The 12,317-nt window shown below is 37.5% G+C and overlaps 1 protein-coding gene across 1 annotated transcript in view; it reads right to left on the bottom strand.

Annotated features, from left to right (window-relative positions):
- si:ch211-186j3.6 (neural-cadherin) overlaps positions 1-12,317 on the bottom strand; it is a 467,709-nt gene that overhangs the window by 344,653 nt on the left and 110,739 nt on the right. The window contains exon 2 of the mRNA XM_037694242.1: positions 3,788-3,985. Within this exon, the coding sequence (XP_037550170.1) occupies positions 3,788-3,985 (198 nt within the window). The remainder of the gene's footprint in view (positions 1-3,787; positions 3,986-12,317) is intronic.

The raw sequence follows: 12,317 nt of genomic DNA, 5'->3' as shown, positions 1-12,317 counted from the left end.
ATATATATATATGTATGTATATGTATATTTACCAGCCTTATTGCATATGTCACTTTACCTCTACTAATATCAAAGACTTCATACATATACTGTGTACATTCACTTCATATGCTGCTTTGTCACTTTACTACAAATGTCAATGTCAGGAACTTAATTTTATTTTATAGATATACTTTTTTTAATATTTTTATACTGCTATACTATAATTTAGGACAGTATCATACTTTTATTATTTCATTTGATGATAATGTTTATTAAATGTTTTAATGGTTAATGTTTATTGTTGCACCAGGGATCTGAGAGTAATGCAATTTCAATCCTGTGTATGTCCTGTACATATTGCAGTTTTGACAATACAGTTGACTTGGACTTTAAAGTTGAAAACGTTGGGAGTTATTTTTGATCAGGATGTCTTTTAACCCCCATATTAAAAGTGTTACCAAAACCGCTTTCCTCCACCTGTGTAATATCACTAAGATTAGAAACATATTGTCCAAAAATGATGAAGAAAAATTGGTCCATGCATTTATCGCATCTAGGCTAGACTACAGCCATTACAGATATTATTGTTCCATATTTTCCTAACAGAGTACTTCGCTCTCAGACTGCAGGTTTACTTGTGGTTCCTAAAGTTTCCAAAAGCAGAACGGGAGGAAGATTTTTTTTATCAGGTTCCTCTCTTGTGGAACCAAATTCCAGTTTCTGTCCGTGAGGCTATTGTCCAGTTTTAAGATTAGGTTTAAGTCTTTCCTTTTTGATACATCCTATACGCAGGGTTAGCTTGAGTTTCCTGAGCTATCCCTTAGTTATGCTGATATAGGCTTAGACTGCTGGAGGACAAACTGACCACATTTCTTCATTATGCTACAGTCTTTACTTACTCTACTCAACCTGTTTTGTATTTGTAATTATTTTTTTTCTATCCTTGACATGTGTTTGTCTGTCTCTGCAGGGGTACACCTGCATCTATATCTGGACCTATTCTGTGTTAGTTTGTCTCTTCTTCTGGTCCTCTCAACCCAGTCGGTCGAAGCAGATGGCCGCTTGTCCTGAGCCTGGTTCTGCTGGAGGTTTCTTTATTTTAAAAGGGAGTTTTTCCTTCTACTGTTGCCTTTGTGCTTGCTCAGGATGGGAGACTGATCAAATGAAGATTCAACCAGTCTACTAGCTTACTTAGATAGAGATTTTACTAATTGGCTTTTTTATGCATGTGAATGTTTCTGTAAAGTGCCCTGAGACAACTTTGTTGTGAATTGGCGCTATATAAATAAACTGAATTGAATTTAAGCTCTAGAAAAGCACATTTATGACTTGTTCATCCAGATCAGGTGTTCTGAGGCAGAGAATCATCTAAAATATTCCGACTAGTGACCCCTGAGGAGCAGGTATATGGACCACTGTCATAGGTGAAAGGTAGATTATTTTGTTCTTTGCGCAGTGTTCAAGTGCTACTTTTTTTACCCATATGCAGCTGACTAGAAAAGACGTGGCTTTGTCCTTGCCAATTTTTGTTCTAGGTTTAAAAGTGTCAGACTTAAAAAGGTGCCTTGTATTATCAAGAATTATCAAAATAGTCCATGCTCAATAATCCAGGTATACAATCAAACAATTTTCAGTCAGGTCATCTGGACAGTTTCTTTTTTTGCTGAAACGTTTCACCTTCCATCTTGCTTGTTCCACTTTGGAGTAAGCGGTTTGGGGGAAGAATCAGTTTTGTGTTGTGTGTTTCCTTGACTGATGAAGCCTTCTGGATGGAAGGTATGGTATGGTATAAAGTTTATTCATTAAAAAAAAGTACAAAACAATTACACAACAATATAAAAAGATACAAAAGATTTAAAATGAAAGGCAGCAGAAAGAAGAAAAAACCTTATTATATCTGCCTCTTTTTTCAAACAATTATTTAAATCATAATAATTTTCAAGTAACAGAACAAAATGAACAATTCAGCTTTGATCTTTTTCTTAAATGTACACATTGACTTGACATTTTTAACATCACTCTCTAGACCATTCCACAATCCAATTCCTTGGATTGAGGTAGACCTTCCCTTCAGACTAGTTCTGAATTTTGGTTTGACAAATATCTCTATCCCCTTATAATCTTAAGGGGATAGAGATATTTGTCAAACCAAAATTCAGAACTAGTCTGAAGGGAAGGTCTACCTCAAGGTGGAAGGTGAAACGTTTCAGCAAAAAAAAAGAAATTGTCCAGATGACCTGACAGAAAATTGTTGGGTATCAAGAATTATGTTAGTTATTATGGGAATGTGACCAGAAAACTCATGTAGAAACCTCACAGGTGAAGATTTGAACATGTTACCAATCAATGACAACTCTTTAACCCTTCTGTCAGTTTCAAATTGCACAATGTTAGCTTGAGAACACATCAGTAAACAAAGGCAGAAAGAAATTACTGAGCAAAGCGGTCCACTCTCACCCATTCAGCATGAGACTTAGCAGCAGATTAGTTTTACACATTCATAGCCAACATCCAAGACGGGTCGCAAGAAATAAAGTAAAAAGAATGAAAAAAAAAAATAATTTAAATAAATAAATAAATACTTTATATAATTTACAGTATCAAGGGAACAGACTGCTAGTGCTATCTTTGACACTTACCAGAGTCTTTACAATTTTAGGTAGGCCAACCCACAATTTCTTATATTATTGTTGCCCCATCTTACAGGGTAAATAATTTTAACATCTCAAAATTAAAATGATAATCACCATCTGTCAAGCAAATATTCAGAGAAAACCTTTAGGGTTGTAAAGTAAAACACATAAATCATGTGAGATATTGAAATTTTATGATTAATTTTTATTTTTTTTTTTATGGGGTGGGGGGGTGGGGTTAAACCATCAACTAACATGTCTCAGGAAGACAATCCTGCACAGTGAAAAAAACTTTCACAAAAAAGACAGCACAGTGTAGGAGATGTTACTAAAGACATAAACATAAATAAAATATTTTCTTATAGCTAAACAAGGAACTCTAAATACCAGCAATAGTTTATGATTCTTTGTTTTACCTCTTAGTTTATGCTCGTGTCCTCATGAAGAAAGTTAAACAAATTCAAACACAAACTCAAGAAAATAAATTCAACAATAAGAAAAGCAATTATTTTGCATATTGGAAAAAAGGAGCTTCATAGTGGAAAACTACCAGTGCACAGAAATTATGGCACTGCAACTGTTTAGCTTTCAAAAAGCAAGGACTGAATGATAAAAAATAATAATAATAATAATAAATACTACGAAAATGTTTGATTCTCATTTTGTCTGTTATGAACACAAAAACACAAATCTTTAACCATCTAAATTATTCAGTTCCAATTTGTCAGCATTTTTTTTCTCAAAATCCACAACAAAAACTATTATCACAGACCATTTGGTCTTTTAAAACAGGTAAAGTAGTCCCTGTTGGGGGACTCCCGGAGTTTCGGGCTTGGGGACCGCTGTGTGTCTGTGGTTCCGGTCTTCCCTGTGTTAACTTCGTGTCCTGTGGGGACAGGTTTATGGGTCCCCACATCCACTATTGAACATTTTTATGGAGAAACCTTATAGTGATAAGCTCACACAGGTGTTTAGATTCAGGTGTTTATCAGATACACACTCAGATGGGTTGTGGTGGCCACTAAATATATATTGTATACTGTACTGTATAAAATACTTTCTAATATGTTATAAGTATCATTATATGTGTTGTTTGTTGTTGTGGTTTCAAAAAACAAACAGGTAAAGTCGGCAGTCCATCTGGTTTCAGACATGTAGAAAGAGCAACTTACCATCAGACAGGAAGTACTCCACTTCCCCGTTGATGCCTTCATCCCCATCCTGAGCACTGAGTCTGTACACCACTGATCCTGCAGGAGCATCAGGGAGAACCACTGCCAGGTAGGGTGAAGGAACCATGCTCCATTCTGGGACATTATCATTTACATCAGTCACAGTCAACTCCACTCTGATCAAGTACCACTCGGGACCTAAAGGGCAAAGAAAAGAAGTGGTAAGTTTTTGGAACATTTATAACAGTGGCTTAAAAATAACTATAGAAAATGAGAATAGTCAAAGTTTCTATTATTAATTTGATGTGATTTTGAGAGCACAAGTAGAGTATCACATTAACTTCAGATAAGTCAATTTCAAGTTCAAGGTTCTTTATTGCCATTCACATCACATGTGGTACATTAGGTGAAATGAACTTATGTACTCAACCAGACTAACCATCCCATCCATCCATTATCTTTACCCGCTTATTCCATTTTGGGTCACGGGGGTCGCCGGTGCCCATGTCCAGCAATCACTGTGCGAGGTTCGGGGTACACGCTGGACGGGTCGCAAGTCCATCACAGGGACACATAGAGACAAACGAGACAAACAACCATTCGCTCTCTCACTCACACCTAGGGACAATTTAGAGTTACCAATCAGTCTAACATTAATGTTTTTTGGTCTGTGGGAGGAAACCGGAGTACCCAGAGAAAACTCACGCATGCACGGAGAGAACATGCAAACTCCACCCAGAAAGGCCCCCGGACCGGGGTTTGAACCAAGGCTCGCTGAGAGGCAGCAGCTCTACCAGGCACCGTGCTCCCCCCAGATTAACCAGACTAGTTTTATTTTATCTGCAGAGACAAAGGTTAAAATTTAAATTATTTATATAGTATGTTATCAAAGGAAAGTAAACTTTGGTTTGTCAAGGAGATGAGACTCATGATAATGAGAAAATGTTTTTGTTGTTCTTTTTATTTGCTTCCTTCTGCATGGGTCGACTTCCAATTCCTCTTTTTTACTCAACAATGGATACAATAAAAATCAACAACAAAACATGTTTTGGGGCAAAAAAAAAAAAAAGAAGGCCAAAAGCAATTACAAGCAGGTTCTGTAAGAATAGGACATTTTGTTCTTTCGGAAAAGAAAAATGAAAAACAAAAGTTCTGTCATGTTTTTTTCAAAAACTAGCAGGGCAATGACTTCCACCAAGATTGCAATGACAAACCAGAAGTTTCTGCAAATCATTGTCTAAGCAAATCTAACTTTTATTAGTGACTGATCATCTTGTGAACATTATCTTGACACTTGATCATCTTGGACATCTACACCTCCAGATGCAGGAAGAGGGCCACCTGCATCACGAAGGACCCCACTCACCCAGCACACACACTTTTTGCCCCACTCCCCTCAGGCAGGAGGTTGAGAAGCATTAAGTGTAGAACCACTAGACTGAGGAACAGCATCTACCCTAAAGCTGTTAGGACTTATAAATCCCTAACCAGACAAATCACTGTAATTACATTTTATTTGGAGATTTGACACTTTATCTGAGCTGCTGATTATCCATGCTGCTGATTTCTTATCAATATGCTGCTATATTCATACACATCTGCGCAAAACTGAGTTATATTAAGGCTGCTGTTTAATACATCTTATTTTTATTATATTATTATTGTTTAGTGTATATCTTAGATTCTTATATACAGTTTCTTTTTATAGTTTTTTTTTATTTGCTATTAATAAAAATAATAGTATTATTCTATTGCATTTAACAGATGTGATGCGAATGGCACCACGAACCTTGTGTGCATTCACAACAGTTTATTGTTTTACATTTGGTTTTATGTAACCGTTATTCCCTGCTATACCATTGGGTTTGTTCCATCTGAAGAACCAGACAGGATGAATTTTAACAAGAAGATACAAGATCATCCAGCATCTCAACCAGTAATTACAATTAGTGCACTGAGATGTGTTGTAAACAGCAATCACAGGGACACCAGTGATACCCAAGTCAAGACCAACACATGTCCTCATCAATACACCTGCATATCTAAAGAAACATACAGCACAGCAGCATTTGCTGTTCACAGCAAGAAGAGATAGGCTAGAGCCTGAAGACCACCCCCCCCCCCCCCCCCCCCCCCCCCCCCCCCCCGCCACACACACACCACCACTGTCTCAGTTTTAACAACTACTTGAAGCTATAACAAGACGTGGATTCTAAAAAATAGAGACTTTCATTACCAAAATAATCATTGCAGTGAGGTGAAAAAGGACCTTGTTTGTGTGACTGCACTAATGGCAATGCAACCTGGGCAGAGTGAGTAATAGGCTGCCATGAACTAAGTCTGAAGGAGAAAGAAGAAAGAAAAAGGAAGAAAAAAGAAAGGAGAAGAAGGAAGAACAAAGGAAGGAGGAAGGAAGAAGAAAGAAGAAGAAAAAAGAAGATTTTGATTTTTAATAAAACTTTATTTACACAATAAGTTAACACGACAGTGTTAAAAAAGGTGATCAGGACAAGCTTAAAATAAAATATTTACACGAGGAGCTTGTTGTATTGTAGTTCTCCCTGATCAGAAATGGTGCATAAAACCTTCTTCAATCCCCACAGTTTCACAAAATTATCCAAGTGTCCAGTGTCTCTGTGGAAGCAAAACTTCAACACCAGTCTGGCCTTGACGTTGCACTTCCACAGAGCCACGGCATCAAGTTGGGGTCCAGCCTGCACTCTGTCCCTGAGAGACAAGTAAACAGACATTTTTGCTTTGGCCACTAAAAAGGTTGTTAAAGACACAGCAGAACAAGAACAAAGAAGATGGAAGAATTAAGAAGAGGAAGAAAGAGAAAAGCATGAGCAAGCAGTTGCATAAATCAATAGCATTAGAGACCAGAAGATAAAGGAACATTACATGGAAAAAAATAAACAGATGAAGATAGAAGATCCGAGTTAATCATCACCTCCAATTTGCCCCGCCCCATGTAGCTCCTGGCATACGATAGCATCTGTTCGCATATAACCAATTCACTCTGCTTGATTGTGGGGAAACACCAAAGGTGATCAGTCATCTATTATTTAAATTATATTCAGTCAAAAATGTTGAAACCCATTCATTGTTTTTAATTTTACTATTTATGCTTTTATTGCTATTATTAAAAGCAAAACATAAACTGAGTATATTTGTCTTGTTGATTAGCCCACCCCCCCACTTCTGTCTCCATGTTAGAAACTTAGGGGAAATGTTGCAGCCAAAGCATTTGTTGAACTTTCTCTAACTTTCTTTCCTCCTTTCTCTTTTATTGTTGTTGTAACAGATTTAAAATTAATTGGCAAAAGGACAATGCAGCTTTGGGGAAGAAGGGACGTCATTACTCAGATAATAAATCACCAGGCTAATATTCAGTGTGCTATGCCAAATGCATCTCTCTCACTATCTGCTCATCCTCTAGCTTTTCTACACATGCACGCACTCGCACGCACACACCTTCTCAATAACAATCATCACTGGATTAGTGTCTAATGAAGGACCACAGGGAGATACAGATTGGTGTCATTGCCATCTCTAACACTAATGCATCTTCCTGGATCTAATGACATGTTGCAATCAGTAAAAAGGCAGTAGGAACTGGCATTAGCACCTGTGCCACAAAAGACTTGTTTTTACAGACACAGTCTCACGTTTTAAAAGGTTGCAATCTCACTGATATTTTTAAGGAATTTTCTCTGCTTGTTTTCAGACTGGTGCATGCTGTACCTGTCATCATGAGATGACCACATTGCTTTGCACTCTGTTACAGATGACTGACTGATAGAGCTGATGCCCTTTAAAATGTTCCATCGTTCTGAATGATCACTTTGTCATTGTTTTCTGCTAGTACAGTGCACCTGCATACAAAACACAGAGCCCTTTAAACCCTTTTGAACAAAACTATACACCAAAATGTTTCTCTCTCAAAAAGAAAACAACAACAAAAAAAGGTTAATTTACATTCTTAGTCTTTATTAACTATCATTCACTGAAGGACAATCTGAAGTACCAGATATATTTTAATCCAATATTACATCTATAGTAACACATCACCGCCAGCAACTCCATACAAACAGAAGATAGGTGACTTGTCCAATGAAACTACATTACTTGCATTATCCACTGAAATCAACAAGCATATTGAGGTTTTGAATCAAACTTTATGTAAGTCGTGGAGTAAAAGATTGTAAAAATGTCACACGAGGAGCTGTAAGAAAGCATATGGCAGAACAAGTCTGGTGGTAGGTCTGTCCCAATAAACAATAAATAAATTAATCACATGACAAATGAAAATTATCGACCTCATTTTCATTTATTGGCTTTATCGTTTCTTCGTGTCTCTTTCTACTGAAGACACTGGATGCCAATAAGCTCAACTCTAGTGCTCTTCACTGGCCCCTCCATTTAAAAATCCATTTCACCCATACAAAATTGTGTTTTTGGATCATTAAAAGCATCTAAGCTGAGAAGCTAAGCTATGAGCTAAGCTAACAGGGTGACATCGGGAAGAAAAAATAAACTTTGTTTGACAATAATGACTAATTATTGTCAAATTTAAAACAATATTATTGTTTATCGCTATAATTTCTGAGAAAATAACTTTATTTATAATGCACTTAACATCCACAATGGATCTCAAAGTGCTAAAAATTAATTGCCCAGCTAAATTTGTTATTGTGACAGGCCTACATCCACAAACTTGTATGCAACTCTGACTGAAAGAGATGAGAGATGCAGCTTCTATGAGACGTATTGGTATGAAGCTCCATGAAACCAAAAAAAAAAAAAAAGGAAAAGTTGGGAAATCTTGACATGCGTATCTGAATACCGGCACTCAAATAATCAAATGAGTGTTTGATTTAACACACTATTCAACTGCTGCAGCCCTAGTCAGTAGACTTTAGGTTTTTCCTATGGGCAGACATGCGGTTTAAAGTTTGCTCTAATTCCAGAACCTCGACTCTACCATCACTGGAATTTTTCGCCCTACTCAGCACTTTCTGCCAATTCCTCATCTTGCAAACACTTGCTTTACCATGAGAAAATCCCACAGCGCATGGGAAATCCTGCAGCATGTGTTCCTTCTGCACTTCAAAGCCTGCAGTCAGTGGCTATAACACACTGTCAGAACCCAGAAAGCAGAATGCAAGTGTTAGGGAAAGGAAGGATACTCACGTGGACATAAACGTTTACTTGTTATTAATGCACATACACATTTCACAGTGGGAGTATATCACAGGTGGTCTATCTGTGCTTAATGACAGTGTTGCTCTACATCTCATGATGATGTAACACATTGCCCCCTCACTGTAATACATATTGCCTTCAGACTTTTACCTCTGCACTAATTTCAGCAGAATTTGGGATTATATGTTTCATACAAAGATATGTACCATAAAAATGTGAAAGCAGTTATTCTTTTGTGTAACAATAAAAAAATAAAAAAAAAACTTTTCATCACCAGAAATTACAGAATAATTTTAATCAACAATTACGCAGGATCTAAAAGATTATTAGGATCTAAAGCTAATGAGTCTAAAATAGTTATGGGAATCATTTTGACCATTACTTTGCAGACCTTCAAGGAACCACAAAATGATTTATCTGTGTCAGTGCAGTCTAAGTTTTATGCAACATTACTGCATAATGGATGCAGCATAAATATGTCAGAGTTGAGAGCACTCGATTATTAGGTCATGATTCAAGCACAGACACCCCCCACCCCAACCCCTTTCTCCTCTGTGCTCCTTCGATAACCCTGATCAGCACCTTTCTAGCTCTGCTAACTAATTTTCTCACCATCTCATTCTTCCCTGCTATCTGTTATGTTGACAATACTGAGGGCTAAAAGTAACTCCTCACACATTTAGTTGTAGCTGTAACTTTTACATTCTGCAAGTTTTACAGAATGTATGGATCTTAAAATCTGTCTAAAGGTAGAAGTGCAGCGTACCTAACAAAATCTGCAGTGCAAGTGTGACTATGGGTTTATGCTCTTTCAAAATCCTATAGCATTTTAGTTTTTAAAAAAAAGAACTGAACTGAGGCAAAATATATGCAGAGAAACAGAAAGAAGAAACCGATTAATAAAGAATAAGGAAGTGAGAGAGAAAATGGCAGGAGGAGGACAGTTAATTAAATGGGCTCCATGAGGATTACAAAGAGCTATTTGGCTCCCAATGGTAACTGTTCCATCCATAATCTGAACACAGGGCTATTGCTGCCTTAGTGACTCTTTCGAATTTTCCCATAGAAATACCAATTAAATCAATGGATGAGAGCAAGAAAGAGCAAGGGAGACAGAGAGAACAAGCTTTAGTTCTTACACTAATTGCGAATGATACAAATGGCTAGCCAATAGTTTCTCTGCCCATTCTTCCAGCACAGCTTCTCATAATTGAAAACCTTCACTTTGCCAATAATGTGCTCAAGCAAATACACACACTTGTCTGCATAAACGTTCAGAAGTGCAAACGCTTGTTAAAAACTGTGGTAGTCGGTTATGGCTAAGCAGCACATATTTAAATCAATTTAACAATTCATTGTCAAATTTAAATAATCAAAAATAAATTATGCTGTACTACAGCTGCATGACTATCAGAGATGGATCAAACCACCGTTACACTGCAACATTTCCTAAATACAATACAACATAATCAGTTCAGAAGGGTATTTAACCCTACAGAGTTACTGTTTGTGGAACCTTGAAGGGAGTACATTCACTATATGATCTCTATGTTGATGATAAAGTTGCCTCTTTTGAACAGCTGGTACAGAAGCTTAATATTCAGAAGTCAGTTTTTCAGATATTTGCAGCTGAGACATTTTGTGAGGTCTAACTGATTGTTTTCCTTTGTACCCCTCTGAACATTTTGTGGTTAAGATTTTGGAATGAACGTCTGATACCAAACGGGCCCTCAGCAAGATCTATACACTGCTCAGTTCATACCATCAGACCAGTTTAGACTCATTTAAACTGAAATGGGAAATGGACTTGGAGGAATCCATATTGAACGTAATTTGGAGAAAGATCATTAAGAACATTTACTCATCCTCAGTCTGTCTAAGACATGCTGTAATTCAGTTCAAGGTAGTGCACAGGCTGCACTGGTCCAAAGCTATCCAAGATCAAAGCCAACCTGGACCCTGCATGTAATTGTTGCAAACAAACTCCAGCTACACTCTTGCATACATTCTGGACCTGTCCCAAACTGAAGACCTGACTGGCAATCTATTTTTGACACCTTCTCTGAAACATGTGGGAAATCTGTATACCCGTCCCCATTCATCTCACTGTTCGGGGTGGTCCCTGTGTATACGTCCTTCAACAAGTTCGAGAAGGATGTGAGTGCTTTTGGCTCTCTTCTGGCCAAAAGACTTGTCTTGTGGAATTGGAAGGACACGTCCCCACCCCACCCACACATTGGGTAAGAGAGGTGATGTATCATATTCATCTAGGAAAAAAAATCAGATATACCCCAAATGGTTCTGTCAAAAGATTTTGGTACACTTGGCAGCTTTTTGTTTTGTACATAGAAAACATGTCAATGCCTGTTTATTTTTTCATTCACTGAACCTTTATTTAAACAGATAAATCACATTGAGTCTCAAAGACTCATTTACAAGTGAGACATGTTTGGACAGACAATAAAAAGTGGTGGAAAATTGACACATGGGATTTTTTTTTTAGTCTCCAAACCCTAACATGCTCTTAATTTTTGGCTAAAGGTTAACATCATGACAGTGAAAAAAAAACAAACAAAAAAAAAACTTGGACAACAACTACATAATGACACCAACATTCCATGGGGGAAGGTGTGTGTGTGTGTGGGGGGGGGGGGGGGGGGGTTGCAAGGGTGGTGAGCATGTCCAGAGACAACACACAGATGCACTGCAGAGTTCAGGTAAACTTGCTCAGTTCAAATTAGTTCCCTCTGGAGAGATCTGTACAACCTTGGGGGTTGTTGAGAATGGCCAAGGATGAATTCAATGAGTCCTGAAATGATGACTGAATGCCTATTCAGCTGGGTCCCTCTGATTAGCGTGTAGACTTCCTCGATAGGAGGAAAGGGAGGGGCAGAGCATCAGGTTTACAAAACTTCCAGGCAAATTAAGATAAGATGACCTGTCAAGGCCAGTCAGGGAGCCGACTTCAGATAAACACGATTGTTTTGGGGACAGGCATAACTTTTACTGACATCTACTTTGAGTCTCTTTCGGTCCATTTGGTTCCAAAACATCCAAATTAAATGGCTCACCAATGGACCATGCTTGAGAGTAATTCTTAAGATCTGATACATCCTGACAAAAGCATTTGAGTCTGGGTGCTCAAGGCACAAACCAAGCCATCATTTAAGACAGGCAGCTTGACCATGTCCAAATTTGCTGCCGACGACTTCCTTGATTGTAGATAAACTAGGAACCAGACGAATCCAAAAAGCAGAAAACTGGTCATCATAAATCCAATTATATATATATATATATATATATATATATATATATATATATATAT

This window comes from Nematolebias whitei, chromosome 2 (assembly GCF_014905685.2).
Source record: "Nematolebias whitei isolate Nwh7 chromosome 2, NemWhi1, whole genome shotgun sequence".
Lineage (NCBI taxonomy): Eukaryota > Metazoa > Chordata > Actinopteri > Cyprinodontiformes > Rivulidae > Nematolebias > Nematolebias whitei.
Note: the sequence above shows the minus strand (reverse complement) of the source record. Positions and strands in the feature narration are given on the sequence as shown.